The sequence below is a fragment of the Prunus mume genome, linkage group LG3 (genome assembly GCF_029339155.1).
Source record: "Prunus mume cultivar Tortuosa linkage group LG3, ASM2933915v1, whole genome shotgun sequence".
Lineage (NCBI taxonomy): Eukaryota > Viridiplantae > Streptophyta > Magnoliopsida > Rosales > Rosaceae > Prunus > Prunus mume.
Window position 1 is genome coordinate 1591426 of NC_142700.1, and position 17942 is coordinate 1609367.

General features: G+C 38.1%; 2 protein-coding genes and 4 pseudogenes across 2 annotated transcripts; 3 read left to right on the plus strand and 3 right to left on the minus strand.

The window, feature by feature from the left end:
* Positions 1 to 742: 742 nt before the first annotated feature.
* LOC148918375 (elongation factor 2 pseudogene) lies at positions 743 to 1499 on the plus strand (annotated as a pseudogene).
* A 910-nt stretch (positions 1500 to 2409) lies between these two features.
* LOC148918376 (uncharacterized) lies at positions 2410 to 3008 on the minus strand (annotated as a pseudogene).
* A 2473-nt stretch (positions 3009 to 5481) lies between these two features.
* LOC148918377 (DNA repair protein XRCC3 homolog pseudogene) lies at positions 5482 to 6361 on the plus strand (annotated as a pseudogene).
* Positions 6362 to 6643: 282 nt separating this feature from the next.
* Positions 6644 to 9107, minus strand: LOC148918378 (uncharacterized; annotated as a pseudogene).
* A 2134-nt stretch (positions 9108 to 11241) lies between these two features.
* Positions 11242 to 14548, plus strand: LOC107880086 (cysteine-rich receptor-like protein kinase 25). Its single transcript, XM_016793051.2, has 7 exons — positions 11242 to 12147; positions 12472 to 12597; positions 12734 to 12861; positions 13021 to 13231; positions 13313 to 13550; positions 13661 to 13811; positions 13925 to 14548. Exons 1-7 carry the CDS (start codon positions 11286 to 11288, stop codon positions 14261 to 14263), a joined length of 2055 nt encoding a protein of 684 aa, XP_016648537.2. The 5' UTR covers positions 11242 to 11285; the 3' UTR covers positions 14264 to 14548.
* LOC103334540 (uncharacterized) lies at positions 14492 to 16302 on the minus strand. The gene is given in 2 exon segments (XM_008237520.2): positions 14492 to 15608; positions 15610 to 16302. Coding segments are annotated over 2 exon segments (1779 nt in total). The 3' UTR covers positions 14492 to 14522.
* Positions 16303 to 17942: the final 1640 nt, after the last annotated feature.

Below are 17942 nucleotides of genomic sequence, written 5' to 3' on the forward strand. Positions count from 1 at the left end.
AGCATGCTTTTTGCTTTGTCCTCTTCCTTATAACCACTAAATTAATGCATGGTCATGCCCTTACTTTGTGGTTAATTTCTAAAACTTATATTCCTTACATGTTATAATTGGTTAATTTTGTTGTCATTGATTTTTTCCATAGGTTTGCCATCACTAATAATGCCAGCAGCTACTTTGGGGGCATTGGGTTATGGTTACATGTGGTGATATATTTATGTTCATATTATTTCATCCATTGGTTCTGTGAGTTGTTGTCTTCTTTAAGAAAATCTAATATTTGCTCTTCACAAATTGTTAGGGGCAAAAATTCTCAGATCTTATGTATGTGACAAAGCGTAGTATGACTGCTGCTTTTCAAACTTGCATAAACATCTGGACAGCGTCACAGAGGCTATTGATGTACGCTTTTCTTTAGGCCGCATGCCATTCATCAACTTTCTCCTCCTCATCAGTCACCCACCTCTGGTTCTTTTGCCTTTTCCTTTGTTTATTTTTAATGAAAACGTTTTCTTTAGCCTCATTACATCACTTGAGCACTGTCAATTGGTCTTTTCCATGCTCTGTAATCAAGCACACTCATTTAGATTCAAGATTGAAAGCTTACTTCACTTGAATTTGTAAACCCAAAACAAGAATTTTGTCTCAAAGATTGCAGTGCTTACGATTCGACATATGGGATTATGTTGCCTCCTCTAAAATTTGGAATCTGTTGACACTGGAAATTTGTTTGTCAAGTTTACGAATGAACATCACGCTTTCAAGTTTAGTTTTTGCATCAGCCAATCGTTGGTAGCATTAATTATAGACAAAAGGAGTAAGTTTTATTGTTCATTAGAGCCACTCTATTAGGTTGACAAATAGCAATCCGTAGGTTTTAGACTTACAGTTCTAGGTTGTGTGGACAGCGAGACTAAAGTAAGCTCAAACAAGAACATATGTTAGGAGTTTTGTTAGACTGCTTGCTCATTCATTATGAGCTACAGAACCAACCTGTATTGAGCTTGCATTAGCAGAAGAAAACATGAGGGGTATTTGCTTTGAAGTCTGTGATGTGGTTCTTCATGCTGATGCCATCCACAGAGGAGGTGGTCAGGTCATTCCCACTGCTAGGAGGCTCATCTATGCTTCACCACCGCCAAGCCAAGGCTCCTTGAACTCAGATATCTTGTTGAAATCCAAGCTCCAGAGCAAGCTCTTAGTGGAATCTACAGTGTTCTTAATCGAAACATGGGCACGTGTTTCAGAAATGCAGAGGCCTGGTACTCCACTCTACAATATGAAGTATACCTCCCGTCATTGAATGTTTTGGGTTCTCTGTCAATGAGGGCTTCACTTCAGGGCAGGCCTTCCCACAATGTGTCTTTGATCATTGGGAGATGATGATGTCTGATCCATTGGAAGCTAGATCCCAGGCTTCACAGCTTGTGACAGATATCCGTAAGAGGAAGGGTTTGAAGGAGTAAATGACCCCACTATCCGAGTTTGAGGAGAAACTGTGAGCAATTTCTTTGATTATATCCAACAATTGGAGGATTGAGTTAGTTTGAGACAGTAGGTCCATTGCACTGCCTATTTTTGGTTTTCAGTTTTTTGTTTTTGTTTAATGTTTGTACCAACCTCGTTGTTGTAGTCACCATCCTGTGGCAAAGGGTAACGTTTTGTGCGTGCTCGTAAGATTATGTAATGTTATGCTCTTACTGTATTGCTTATGGAACCATTTCTGCCATTGCTGGTACATGCTATAACATGGTCCATAAATCAAGATTGCCTGCTTGACAAACCTTAAAGGCCACCAAATTGAAAATATTATTTTACTTGTCAATATCAATAGTGATAAGATGGTCCATAAATCAAGTTTGGCTACGTGTTTTAATTCATCAGAATCTAGTAAACCCTTGACAAGAAGGTTAAAGCGCATGTCGCTTGTTTATGAACTAATTGTTATCTACGATTATTCTACTCTATGATCAAAATTTTATCTTTCTCACAGTTACTAAGCATCATTCACTTTCTCTCCGTCAACACTTGTAGGACTTCATGGAAGATTAGGAGGTAATTGTGGCTTTTCAATCTCTTCAAGCTCTAGGATGCCATGTTGAACCAGTTTGCCCCAAGAAGAAAGCTGGTGAAATCTGAGCAACTGCTGTCCATGATTTTGACTTCATATAGGGTGGCAATATACATACACTATGTATACAATACTGGCAATATTAAGCAATATACATGCAATATAACAGCAATATTAAGTGAATCTACATACAATACACACACATCCATTACAGACTACATTTGACACATGCAAACCAAATCGCCTCCGAACCTTAACAATCCTATTCCGCGAAGGAAAAACGAAGGCACCAAAAGATCCATGTACTCGGTTGAGATGAACTGCAGCAGCACTCACCCTTACTACAGGTCCATGAAAAGATCCATGTCTATGTGCTTTCTCCTCGCTGCATGCACGAGGCTATGATGAGCCATTCCCTCAAAGCACCCATATTCAGACCTGCCAGACACCAGCTACATCAATTTCACTCCAATTGTAGTATGGTGAGATGACCAAAGCATAATCTCGGAACATTTCGAAGCCGTTGTTGAAACATTCAACCATTTCATGGTTATATTCTTCAGATTTTATGAATTTTTCGACGGCATTTTTCTTTCTCTCTTCCAATTTCAACTTCAACGACTCTAACTCTTTGCTCCGACTGTTTGCTTCTAGAGTTTGCTTCACTTCTCCAGCATATGCTTTGTTCAACTTGTTGGCCAAGTTTTCCATAACTTGGCCATGAATATCACATTTAGTCTCCACCAATCTGTTGCCTTAGACAAATATTGGAGGTCGTGCTTGACGGCAGAGATTTTGTCAAGCGGATCATTGCTCTCAACCTCACTTCCAGATGAAGTGGGATCATGATCTGGAGTCGGAGGTGGAGATGGGAATGGCACATGCCATGGCTGGTCCCCCGGTAACTGCCATGCTCGTTTGGAGGGCGTACATCCGACATCTTGAACTATTGATGGGGACAATTCACAACTGGAGACTAAAAGTTTGCATTTGAGTACGACTCATTACCTTTCTGAGGTTGAAGAAGTTGGCTAAGTTGCAATTATTTATAGGAAGGTTGAGTTATATGGAGGAATTGATATGAAGTATGTTGGGTATTTAGGTGGTGCAATCAATTGATAGGATTGCAAACTAGACCATTAACTCGTTGGCTGTAATTTACAGCAGTAGAGCATTACATTAACAACAATAAAATGGGCTGACAAACGGAAAAAAGCAAACCTTAATGGGAAATTGGAAATTGTGGATTTGAACCCAAAGTAGGACTATGTAACTAAGCATTTATTGCGAATTTCAGAAAAGAAAATTGGAACATAGCAAAATAGCAAATTAGCAAAAGTGGAAACTTGGAAAATGGGAAAATGGGAAATAAGGAAACTTGGAAAATTGGAAAATTGGAAATAGAACAAAAGGAAAATTGGAAATTTGGAAATTGAAATACAAAAATACGAAAATACGAAAAAATGGAAGCTTGGAAATTTGGAAAAGTGGAAATAGGAAAAAAGGAAAATTGGAAATAGGAAACTAGGAAATAGGATAAAAGGACACTTGGAAATTTGGAAAAAGCCAAAAAGGACACTTCGAAAATTGGGTAATTGGAAAATAAAGACCCTTGGAAAATTGGAAAATTGGAAATTGAACAAAAGGAAACTTGGAAAATAGGAAAAAGGAAAAAAAGGAAACTCTGAAAACATGAAAATTGGAAAATTCAAAATAGGAATTAGGAAAATAGGCAAATTGGAAACGAATTGAAATTGTAGAAATGGGAAATAAAACAATTACCATATTGGACAATTTTAATTACTTTCTCAATTAGGCAAAGTAGGCAACTTTTTTTAATTACATAATGGGAAAATAGGAACATTGAAAAATTGGAAAACTGGAAATAGTATAAAAGGAAACTTGGGAAATTGCAAAATACTAAAATAGGAAATAGGAAAAATAGGCAAAAATAATGAAAAATTGGATGACACATGGAAAATAGGAAAATATGAAAAATGGAAAAATGGAAAAATGGAAACGAATTGAGATTGCTGAAATAAGAAATAAGACAATAACCATATTGGTCAATTTGAATGAGTTGGTCAATTAGGCAAATAGGCAAATCCCTTATTTGAATTACATAATGGGAAAACTACCAAGTTCGGAACATCCAAAATAGAAATATATTACAAAAGGCATACGATCCAACTGGGTAATAACTCCCACCCAATACTATCCCGCCTCAGACTCCGCCAATTACTCCCTAATCCCTCCCGCCAATAACTCTCTCGGTTACTACAGGTCATTAAAGTCTGCCTATATTAATCAACCCAGCTGTTTGAAATTAAAACTTCCATCACATTAATTGTAGTCATTACCTTCCCCACTGATTTCACTCTCATCGCATTTAGACCCCTTTATTTCCAATGAAGTCGTACACCAACCTACAATAAATATCGAAGACCATGGACCATAACTTCACACCAAACCCAACGCTTTCAATTACTGAAGGAGGGAAGATTGAAACAGAAGGCAAGTCACCCAATTCACTCACTGCAGACTTGGTTCATGGCATGCAGCAATGTCGAGGCAATACCATGTTTTGGAAAAAGCTCCATGCAGACATAGTTTAAAAAATTGTGGAGGGCCAAGCTAGATGGGGTGTCATAAAAAACCGCACAATTCGCTCTCGTTATCATGCCCGCATGCATCTCTACATATAAAGGCAATGAAAGGAAAAATTGAAATTGCCCCTGCCACTGCAATTATGGTATTCAAGGAATCAGAAGAAATGGCCAAGTTGAAGCAACAAGAAGTGGAAAGCGGATTCGAACTATTTCGTAAGTTTGCAAAAATAGTGGATCCGGCAGGAAACTGCCAACATCATGTGGCCGGGGTCATGAATTTCATGGGTCGTGGTCGCCGCACTTGAAGAATATGCAACTTCGAATTTGTCAATAGCAGGGAAATGGAACTATGAGGTCGCCTCCTTTTGTATTATGTAACGATGCCGTGGCCTGTTGTTGTATTATGTAAGTTTGGAAATAGGATTTTATGAAATGATGATGCCTCTTTTTGTATTTGTGCGTATACAGTTTATTGGTGTCCAGTTGAGTGGCGATATAGCAGCAATAACTATGTAATAAACATGCGTATAATGGCAATATTATGTCAATAAGAGTACAATAGAGTAGTGATAGGGTTACAATATGATCATATTACAGTACGTACTGCATCAGAATGTTTTAAAAATTATTTGGTCCAAAAAAAGAAAAAAATACAACAACAAAAAGTAATTACAACCTGGAAAAAGGATGAATTATACATCCCTTAAAAGACATATGGCCTACATTACAGATCTTCAAAATGAACCCTATATATACAATGCATGCCTTGTAGCACCATCACATCCCCCCCTAAATTACAGAAACATGACACCCCAAAACCTCATGCTCCTTCCTCTTTCAACCCATAAATTATCCATTAGATGCCCAATACTAGATGACTGCTTGGGGGGTGGGATACCCTGCAACTCCATAACAGAATTGGTAGGGAGAGTGGTTCCAGAAGACGCAGCTTTGTCTCCAACTTACGCTACGAGCTCAGCTCCCACCCTCACATGGAGGACTAGGGGGCTCCTCCGTCTACATATTCACAGAATTCAGCTTCTCATTTCGTCGATTGCAACAACTAGGCAACCTTTATCATGCATGATACCCCAACTTAATAAGGTTGGAGCCATTGGAGGACATATATGTTCGTGGTGTTCATGATGCTCAACAACTCATCCATGTCCTTGGAGACCTAGAAGCATTTATTGCCATTGATCACACCCGCCTACTAGTGAAACTCATTGTCATTGACTCCATTGCTGCATTGTTCCGATCACAGTATCAGACAACCCCGGCAGATTTCAAACGGCAGTCTGAAATGTTCTTCAACATATCTGGGACATTGAAGGGTTTAGCAAATAAGTTTGGGTTGGCGGTGGTTGTCACTAACCAAGTGGTGGATTTTATTGGGCCACGTGATGGAGTGAATGGGGTGAGGTTGGGAAACTTGGAGTGCCTGGACACAAGAGGTAGACGGGTGAATCCAGCTTTAGGACTGGCTTGGGCACATTGCATAAATTCAAGAGTGTTCTTGGCAAGACATGAGCAATCTATTGGGGTTAACATTCATAATGCTCCTTCAACAACGATATGTAGTCAAACACATAGGACATTTCACCTTGTATTTGCCCCACATCTGGCCTATGCATCGGCCGAATTTGTAATCACAAAAGAAGGTATAGTCGGAGTATCACGGTAACTGTGTAATAAAGGAATTCTAAGAACTTTAATGTTTTGGATCTATTTGGAATTACATTCCAGGCCCTTTAATTTCGCACTCAAATTATAATAGCAATCTGGAAGTAATACCAAAGCAATAAAAGTACAATATAATGGCAATCTGGATTTAATACAATGATGCTGTAGCAATGCAACCCAAATTATGCAAATGTAAAAGAATTCTCATTCAACATAACACGAAACCCACCACAAATAAAAGTAAAGTTTACATGACCTACCAAAGCAACAGAAATCATATTGTCTAAGATACATTGCGCAATGGAATAGTATTTTTACAGGTGCTTTTATTGTGGCCTGAGGAACCACACCTTGAACACTTTCTTCTAATGGTGCCCTCTCCTTGCGAGGGAATTCTTATCTTCTTTCGTCTGCCTGGCATGACCCTTGCAATGGGAGGCAACACAACTCGACTTCGAACATCTTCAGGAATATCCCACATTCCGTGAGGCTGTATCGGGTAGATGCTATCCGAATAAGCATCCATCCAGGTTTTCCGAGTGTAATACCGAGAAGCCTTTGAGTATACATTTACTTTCAAGAAGCGGCAAACTGCAACTACATGCTTGCAAGGTAGCTGCTCAAGCTGAAACTTTCTACAACTGCAAGTGTTGTTCGTCAAATCTACGAGGCCATCCATGTCACCGTCCAAAACATTAAACTGTGCATTATTTACTTTAACCACATTCATCCTTGCAGCATCCTCCAACCTGTTCCTCAACTTCTTCTCTCCAAAATTGGGGCACAATGTTGTTGTACACTTCAAAGCCAACTCAGACGTTCGATGAACCATTTGACAAGGAGATTCATAATTTCCCCTATCAAATGAACCACTGGCAGCGTCCTTGCAAACCTAAGGACTGAGTTGATTGACTCCGTAATATTTGTTGTCATTACATTGTAGCGGCGTCCATCCATGTGAGCTCTAGACCACTTATGTAACCCTGCCTCTTCAAGATATTGAGCAACATGTTCCTTTCGCTTGATCTTGCGAAAATGACAATCAAATTCAGCAATGGAATAAGATTTCGCAGCCTGCTCAAAGTGCATAAGTATTGGATCACGCTTTTTCAACTTGCAAGTGCGTTTCATGTTCCCCTTCATATGATAAAAGCATATGCCATGTTGCGCAGTTGGAAAAACTTTGTTCCACACATTCTGTATGCTAACATTTCGATCAGAAATAATAACAAGATTGGGACACTCACCAATGGCTTCATGAAATTTAGTGAAAAATCAATGTCATGATGCATCCATCTCCAAATCCCCGATCCCAAAAGCAAGAGGATATATATTTCGATTACCATCAAATGCATTTGCTACAAACATAACACCCTTGTACTTGGATTTTAAATAAGTGGCATCCACAGCTATCACTGGGCTCATGGAAGAACAAAACCCTCTAATACATGCGCCAACCGCCATAAATAAATACACAAAGTGATTGTTCTCATCAGTTTGGATGTGTGTTTTTGTGCCGGGATTCATACGCTCCAATTCATAGCAATAAGCTGGAAGAATATAATATGCCTCCTCCGCTGATCTTCTAATGGACAATAGAGCTAACTCCCTTGCTTTCCAAGCTTTCAAATAATGGATTCTTAAACCAAAATTGTGTTTCACATCTCTCATAATGTCACTTGGTGTGTATATTGTCCGAGAATCCTTCAACTTCCTTTTACATGAAGTGGCTACAAGTGCTGCGGTTGCTTGACGATGGTTGTCACTTATGAACCTCAAATCACATTTATGGACAGTTGTACACCTCACAATCATGAAGCTGTATTCTCCAAATCTCGATGCTCGGACCCGCCATGGGCATGGACGTTGACAACAAACCACAAGCAACCTCTTTCTGCAGGAGAATTGCACCTTAAATTCAAAGTGGTCTCTTATTGCCATCAACTGTAACTCCGTCAACAATGCTTTCTTACTAGAGAAAATTTGCCCAACTGTAATTTTCGGATTCCAATCACTTCGCGAACACCCGCTATCCAAATATGCTTCTCCATCATTTACACCGGCTTCATTGTACCGGTTCTGTTCACCTATTTGATTCCAATAATGTTCACGAATGGGTTCAGATTCTCCTCCTAAACACATTATTGGCAGTTGGGCAGATGTGTTCAAGCAGCCCAAAATAGGAGGGGCAGAGTACATTGACACTTCATTTCTTTCAGTACCATTATCACCACCATGCATGTCCTCCACCTCGCTAAAATCAATTATATCCATAAAATCTGTTCCTACTTCACCTCCCACATCAGTTGCCATTTGTATTATTCCAACTTACTTCATTGCTTTCAACAATGGCAACTGAAGAACGACCCATCCGACTACTATTTGTCGTGATATGCATACTATCAACTACATCATTTGTGAGTCCTTTATCTTCTATACTCACGAGTAAGGGAGCTAGTTTTGAAGGTGTTACCTCAGAATTATACTTCATAAAAAAATTGACATCATCATCATCCTCAATCTTTATGTGCTTCCACTCATTCGAGGCCACCAAAACTGAGAATTTTAAGCAAACCTTGTCTTCCCTGCTATTTGTATTACCAATCTGATGCACACGGTCCAACAGTTCAGCAAATTTGATGGTCCGTGGAACTATTAACCTTTGAGTCACCCCCTTCGTATTTGCACATCTTCTTCGAGGTGACCCATTTTCCATTGTAGCACACGAGAATAACAATTGTCTCCATTTCCGACCATGACAAAACAATAGTTCATTAACACAATATAACCACAATAACCATACAATACATTAGCAATATAACAGCAATATAATGGCAATATAATAGCAACATAACAACAATACGACAGTAAAATAAGAGGAACACTGGTGTAACACATCAGAATCACACTATACAGATCTACTACATCAAATGGAAAATCTCAAGTTTCAAGATTCACATATCCAAACCAATCTAAGTGTAATTGGTACAAACCCAGATGAATGAGCATGGATATTCAACAAAACCTAACCCAAAGCAATTAAAGCCAAAACAAATTTAACACAAACCCAAACAATTAAAATGTAACCCATTTCACATAATCCCACTGATATTAAAAGAAAATAACCATCAACACTACCTTTTCGAGGTCGGCAATCCACTAGATCTTCACGGTTGCAAGCAGCTATTCAGAAGACATACCTAAAGGGAGGGGTTCGCGATTCCAAACAGAGAGCAAGACCAAATATAGGGAGAAAGAGACATAACGAAGCTAGAGAGAGAAAGAGCTGCGGTATGAGAAAGAGAGCAAAGACAAAGACAGAGAGTTGTGCTACAGAGAGAGAGAGCCAAGAGAGACACAGAGAGCTGCGATAGACATATACCAAAGAGAAAGAGAGTTGTGCCAGAGAGAGAGAGAGAGAGCTGAGTGAGCTAAGAGAGACTAAAATTTATGAACTTGTGATAAATCAGCAATAAGTGGACAATAATTTTATATTTATAGGTTATAGTTTTACAAAAATTGGGAAGGTGTGGTATTTTTAGTTAATATTAGCAAATGGGTGGCAGTGGAGGTCATTTCTCATTCTTATTTGGCTTTCTTTTTTGCAGGTTCCACTTTCTTAGCGTGGGTAGAGCGGTGGATCCAAGAATTTTGCTTGCAAGAGTAAACGTCTTACAGGTGCAGCTCATTGTCCCCATGTCTGTGTTGGCGGAGCTATGTTTAGATAGAGAGAAAATGGGAATGAAGATGCCATTTTATTTCTGAGTTTGAAGAGATAGGTTTAGATCGAGAGAAATGGAAAGGAAGAAAATTGGTGGAGCTAGGGTTTTTCTCCCATTGTTTTCTTTTATAGATGTTCATTATGACCCTCGAGCTTCACATTGTGGCATTGTGGCTTTCCGTCTCCGTGATTTCCACTTCGTGTTTTCTGACTTTCCACCTTAAGCTACACACTCATGGCTTTCTCTCTCTTTTAAAATTTCTAGAGACTTAGACCTGAATTTGTGTGCTTGCTTGTTCAATGAAAATGAACATATATTTTTAATTACCTGAAAAATAAATGAATATATTTTTTGGTTAGAGACTTAGACCAGCCCGTTTGACCCCAAAACAAAAAACAAAAACCTTGGACCAACCCGTGGATTTGGCCTACGTTTCTTTATTATTTTTTTAGTTTTTTGTTGCTACAATTACATGCCCATCACTTTGGGCTTAGCGTTGCATCAGTATCTGGCCTACCATTTTTATTTTTTAAGTTTTTGTTTAGTCTAGTACATACCCATCACTTTGTGCTTAGTCTAGGACTTTGTTCGAGAGCTCCTTCGCAGTGACAGCAACCACATCATCAAGCTCACGACCTCCAGCCACAAGCAGCAGCTGCTTCTTTCCACCACCACCACCACCACCAAATGAGACACTCCTCTTCTTCTTCCTTCTCATCCCTCCTCTCCATCTCCCAGCCTCGAAAGCCCAGCACTTATAGTCCCACCCAGCTGCATACAGTGACACAGGTTGCCCCTTTGGGGCATTTCGTCGAACACTTTGCGAGGGTCAAGTTTGGCTTCTCTAATGGAGGATTTCAGAGGTTGCAAAGATCAATTGACCACCCTTTCTCTCTCCTTTAATACTGCTATGCCAGGTGTCAAGTATCATTAGTTCGTAGTACCACCTATCATTGCCGCGTGGTAATACTGTAGTACCGTACAATATCTCATTGTGGTGGAGCACCAAATACCAATAATTTCAATTCAGTAGAAAAATCGATCAAATAACGTGTTTGATCCGCCAACTACTAGGCACTAGCCCTACCATACCATCTGTATCGACTTTTCATTTATTTCATCACCGACTTCGTCTACCATATATAGCCACATATCATAAAATTTAAATACAATATCCTCATACAGATCCCAAAGGGAAATGCAATGGTGTCCTCAAGATTTCCCTCTCTCCTTTTTCCCATTCTTTTACTCATCGCTACTCATCAAGCCTTTGCTGAATATAATTGGCGAACTTATTCAACCCACTTGTGTTCAAACAACAAAGGCAACTACACCACCAATAGTACCTACCACAGAAACCTCAACACCCTTCTCTCCTCCCTTCCCTCCAACAACACCGGTAACGGCTATGGCTTTTACAATTCATCCTACGGCCAGAGCTCCGACAACAACCAAGTTTATGCAATTGCACTTTGCTATATGATCAATATTGACGACTCTGGCTGCCGCAATTGCCTTAATGTCTCCAGGTACGCTCTCATTGAGCTCTGTCCTAATCAGAAGGAAGCTATTTTTGTCAACGACGGTTGTATGTTACGCTACTCAAATCGTTTGATATACGGCACCATGGAAACTACTCCTTCTCTCTGTATGTCCAACCCACAAGACGTACGGTCTTCCACCGTCAATGAATTCTTTGAAAAGCTTAGGGAGTTGTTAGAGAGCTTAAGAAGTGAAACTGCAGCTGCTGGTTCTCTTCGTAAGTTTGCATATGGAAACAAAAGGGGTGAAAATATCCAAACAATATACGGTCTTACGCAGTGCACGCCAGACTTGTCCGAGCAAGAGTGCAATGATTGCTTAATTGGTGCTATTGGAGGTTTGTACTTGTGTAGTAATGGGAAAATAGGTGGGAGAGTTATTAGACCCAGCTGTTACTTTATGTATGAGGTTTACCCCTACATTAACATTTCAGCTGTCAAGCCACTGCCATCTCTACCAAGCCCACCATTATCATCACCACCAATATCTCCTCCTCCGCCTTCAACAACTGGGAATTCAGAAGGTTTCTGAGTCTCTGAATTTTTGCAGTATATATATGTTGACGAGTCCTTACTTAGTTATGATTATAGTTACTTACCATTTATTTAGTCATATTATAATTGAGATTTATTTCCTATTATAATTTATATTTATTTTCTATTGTAATTTGGATTTATTTCCTATTTTATTTAGAGTTAACACATATTTGTACTTGTATAAATACTTCCATATTGGAGAAGAATAAAATATGAGTGAATCTGAGCATATCTGAATATTTGCCCTACTTTTTTTGACTATATATATATGCAAAATGTTTTGATTATAGAAGATTTGGTGATTTTTGCAGGATCCAACAGATCTCGGAATGTCGTGATTATTGTTGTGTCAATCGTTGTTTCTCTGCTACTAATTATATCCATCTGCATTTGTTTGAGAGTGAGGAAGACAAAGAAAAAGCTTGAAATACTTCCAGGTACTGGAACAAAGTGAACTCTAGTGAACATCAAAATTCCATTTGATTTGCTGAAGCTTATTGTTGTTATAATATAATCATTTTGGATGCTCCTTAAACAAAGAACCTATTTAATTTTTCTGAAATTGTTCCTCAGCCGAAGATGTAGATGAGATTGGAAATGCAGAATCCTTGCAAATGGACTTTGACACCATTAGATTAGCCACAGATGACTTTTCTGAAGTTAATAAACTCGGACAAGGCGGATTTGGCTCTGTTTACAAGGTAATTAATTAATTTCCTGCTAGCTAGAATTAATGGTACATCACAGTCATATGGATATCACCTACAATATCAATTATTTTTTCAACGTTTATATCCTTACATGAACACATATTATTTTCTTTGTTATATATTTGTCTATTTTGTCCTGATATTTTTCAGGGTAAACTTTTCAATGGAGAAAATATAGCAGTAAAAAGACTTTCTATGAATTCTGGACAAGGAGATATAGAATTTCAAAATGAGGTCTTGTTAGTGGCCAGGCTTCAACATCGAAATTTAGTTAGGCTCTTAGGTTTCTGCTTGGAAGGACAAGAGAGGCTTCTTGTCTACGAATTTGTCTCTAATGCAAGTCTCGATCGTATCATATTTGGTATGGATATAATTCTATTTGTATGACATTCAACAAACAGTACTATACTTAACATAATCTTCTATTTGGATGAATACGTAGACCCAATCAAGCGTGCAGAGTTGGATTGGGACAGACGATACAAAATTATAGTAGGCATTACTCGGGGGCTCCTTTATCTTCATGAAGATTCTCGTCTTAGAATTATTCATCGTGATCTCAAAGTTAGTAACATCTTGATAGATGGTGAGATGAACCCCAAAATTGCAGACTTTGGCATGGCAAGATTGTTCGTGCCTGATCAAACCCAGGCCAATACCAAACGAATTGTGGGGACCTAGTAAGTACTAGACCAGCTGGCTATAGAACTTATACATAACTAAGTGATGCTATATATCAATAATGTCCATCCATATAGTTAAATTTGATGACCATTTTGCTGATTTACAGCGGATACATGTCTCCAGAGTATGCAATGCATGGGCACTTTTCAGTTAAGTCTGATGTCTATAGTTTTGGTGTGTTAACTTTGGAGATAATAAGTGGACAGAAAATTAGTGATTTTCAGCGTGGAGAGAATGTGGAGGATCTTCTAAGCTATGTAAGTAAATAATAAAAAATGTTGTTTTGGCGCATTACACTAAATGAATGCAATGAGAAAGAGAACATTTGTATTTCTGATTATGTTTCTCTCACATTAACAAATCCTTGTAGGCATGGAAGAATTGGGTTAAAGGGACAGCTTCAAATCTAATAGATCCCACACTGAGGATTGGTTCAAGAAGTGAAATGATGAGATGCATCCACATTGGATTATTATGTGTGCAAGAAAATGCAGCTGATAGGCCAACCATGGCTTCAATTATTGTCATGCTGAATAGCTACTCTCTCGTTCTTCCAGTGCCCTCACCACCATCGTTTGTTATGCACAGCAACACTGAATTCAAAACTCCTTTGTGGGCATTGGACTCTAATTCAGATGATCAATCACAAAGCAACTCTACGAAAGTGTCGGTGAATGAGACTACTATTAGTGACCTATACCCTCGCTAGCAAGTGTTGAAGGTGTGAAAGCAGGAAATATTGACTTGACTTATGGAGAATTGTGGAGACTTGTGGAGACTGCAGCTGCAAGTTCCAGGCTTTGGAAACCAAATATGATTAATGGCACCAGCCAGTGGCGGAGCCAGGAATTTATGTGTTGGGGGGCCAATATATAAACCAAACAAGACATCAAAAAATTTCAAATTTTCAACCTTAACAATGTTTGGAAAAATTAAAGGCAAAAAATAATTGTTTATTCAATTAGGTATCAAAATAACACTCGTCGTTCTTTCATATCTCGAAAACCATCTATGATTGAGTCAACGCTAAACTTTTCTGCAATTTCCCTTTCGATGTACATAATCAAAGAGTCTGTGAGAAATTCGTCTTCCATCTTGTTACGGAGCCTAGTTTTTACTATACGCATAGCAGAAAATGATCGCTCTGCAGTTGCTGTAGAAACAGGAAGAGTAAGCACAAGAACAACCACTCTATAAACAAGTGGATATGTCGTTGATCTTCTAGTCGTTACCATCCATTGAGATAGATCAGAAATTGTTGACAAGTTTTTGAACTCTGGAAGTCTAACGACGTCACTCTCAAAATGTTGAAGTTGTCTTCTCAAACCTATCTTCTCATGATCTTCAAAGTCTTGTGGATAGAACTTATCTACCAATTGACAAATATCATCAATCCTAAAAGATTTATTCACTTCACGAGGATCCAAAGCCGACCCCATAATAAGCAGCTCTGTTGTTTGATCACTAAATCTGCTATTTAATTCTTGAAGTTGAGAATCTATTGTAGCATAAAAAATATCTATCATATAATAATGCTTAATCGTAAAATCATCTTGTTGATGGCGAGCTCTACCTCGTCTTGCAACATAACGAGCATTCATATCTAGTAAAGCTATGTTCCGTGCTTCACAAAAAGAATTCACCTTGGTAAGCAAAGAATCCCATCCATCATCTCTTAATTCTTGGATGAGTGCTTTAGTGGAAGAAACAAGATTCATGGCATTTATGATGTCTTGGGATTGACATTGCAAAGCTTGACAAAGATCATTAGTGATCTCCATAAGTTCTTTCATAAGATGTAAGATAAAGATAAATTCATATGAAGTCATTGCCTCATAAGCTGCATCAGCATCTCCTCGTTGAGAATAAGTAGTTCCGTTATCAATTATATTAATTAGAACTATGCATGTTGCACTAAACATATTTACCAAGCTAGTAATTGATTTCAAATGAGAACCCCAACGAGTATCACCAGCACGTTGTAAGGTGCCAATTTGGTTCATTCCTTTCCCAGTCTCGAGCTCATCAATTGCAATCATGTGCTCAATTTCAGCAGCTTGAGGCATTTTTCAGTTCATCATTACGCTTGCATGAAGCACCAACAATATTGACAATAGAAGTCAATTTAGTGAAAAAGTGGTGAACATGAATAACTTCTCTTGATGATGCAATTAATGCCAATTGTAATCGATGTGCTAAACAATGAACATAGTAAGCATATGGGCAATCATTCAAAATCAAAGCTTGTAACCCATTCCATTCACCTCGCATGTTACTTGCACCATCATAATGTCCAGATGGTTTGTTAAAAAGATAGCACCAGCATTTTTTCCGAATGTCCAGATGGTTTGTTAAAAGATAGCACGGTAGACAAAAAGCTGCATCTTTCACAGGTGAATATTCTAACCACGAAGGAAATAATTTGAACCATGAACTTTGAAAGCTACGCTGATGAGTTACTGATCCAGATTTTGGATACTTGGAAAGTATAGGTTGGTATGGACCGACGTTAATGTAAGCTCGTCGAATTTCGTCACGTTGATTAACAGGATAATTCCATATTTGCGGACGTAGCCCTGGGTCGCGCTCTAAAGTACTAATATCAACTTCATTATCAATAGTCTCAATTCTTGGAGATCCAGAACGATTTTCATATGCTATTGTCTCAATATTATAATCAGGTACAGATGAGGTAACTTCAATATGTTTTCTTTTGAAAAATCCATCAATTTTAGGTTGTCTCTTCATCTACAAACCAATTACAAATTTTATTAAGGACATGATAAATTATACCACAAACCAAAATAAAAAAATAAAATCATGTTCTATGCATAGAACATATACAAATATATTATCATAAAAAGTAAATAAACAAAGGAAAAAAAAAATTAACTGTAAAGTTATCTAACCTGGAATTAGAAATTCTGAAGTAGGAGGTTGGAGAGCAAACTACCAAATTCAATTATTTTCTTTTGTTGTGTGCGGTTGCTTCGAACTAAGTTCATGTTGCTTTATATAGGAACATAAATTAAAATCCCAATCCTTTTTTATTTGGGTAAAAGTCTATTTCCTATTTGATAAAGGAAATTTTTTGAAACTTTATTTGATTGACTGTTTTAACTTTTTTTATTAATATATTGATGGACATGAGATTCTACTTTTTAAAAAACCAAAACTGGCGTGAGGATAGAAACATTCACAACCTTCAATCAAGTGGCAAGTGGTTATTATTATATATATATTTAATTGGAAAGAGAAACACATCTTGAGGGGGCCACAAGCAAAATTATCATATTTACTTTCTAAAATCTATAGGAACAGAAGACCACAAATCAAATATTATGAAACTTTTGGGGGGGCCCAGGCCCCTTCAGGCCCTCATATAGCTCCGCCACTGGCACCAGCGGCCTTCCTACTTTTCTGAAGCAAATAAACTAGGACGGGGGATTTGGTTTTGTTTAGAAGCATCTCCAACCGATATGTCAAAAGTGCCACATTGACATTTAACGGTTAGAAATAACATCTTACAAGGCAATAACAAAATAACAATGAGTTAACCTTCATATATTTCCATGTCCCAAATAACAAAATAAATAAATGAACTTTCATATTCCTTACTTAACGTCACTCTTTGGTTCTATATTCTTTCAAGGTAGGTTATTTAATGGAGAATGTATAGCAGTGAAAAGGCTCTCTGTCAATTCCTGTACAAGGAGATTTAGAATTTAAAAATGAAGTCTTGGGTTTTTGCTTGGAAGGAATTGAAAGGCTTCTAATTTATGAGTTTGTCCCTGATGCAAGCCTTGATAAAATCATATTTGGTATTTATGCTTCAATGGTTTTCATATTTACTTTTAACCTAAGCTATTTATCATAAAATTTCATACATGTCACATATATGCAACAAACATCTTAACCTTGTGTTTTCATTAATACATATATAGACCAGGTCAAGCGTGCACAATTAGATTGGGATAAGTGCTACAAAATCATAGAAGGCATTTCTCGAGCGCTCATTTATCTTCATGAAGACTCTCAACTTAGAATTATTCATCGTGACTTCAAAGCTAGTAACATCTTGATAGATGCATAAATGAACCCCAAGATATCAGATTTTGGCATGGCGAGGTTGTTCGTGCTTGATCAAACACAAGGAAGTACCAATCAAATTGTGGGGACCTAGTAATCTGATATCTTGGCCAACCATGGCTTCTATTGTCCTCCTAATGCTTAATAATTATTCTCTCACCCTTCCAGTACCCCTCACAACCAGCTTTCTTTATGCATAATAGTGATGGATCTAACTTGTGCGACACAACCGGGTGGGATCGATCCAAGACCAACTCTCTTTTTACAGCACCAGAAGATGAGGTTTCATTGTTCCTCGA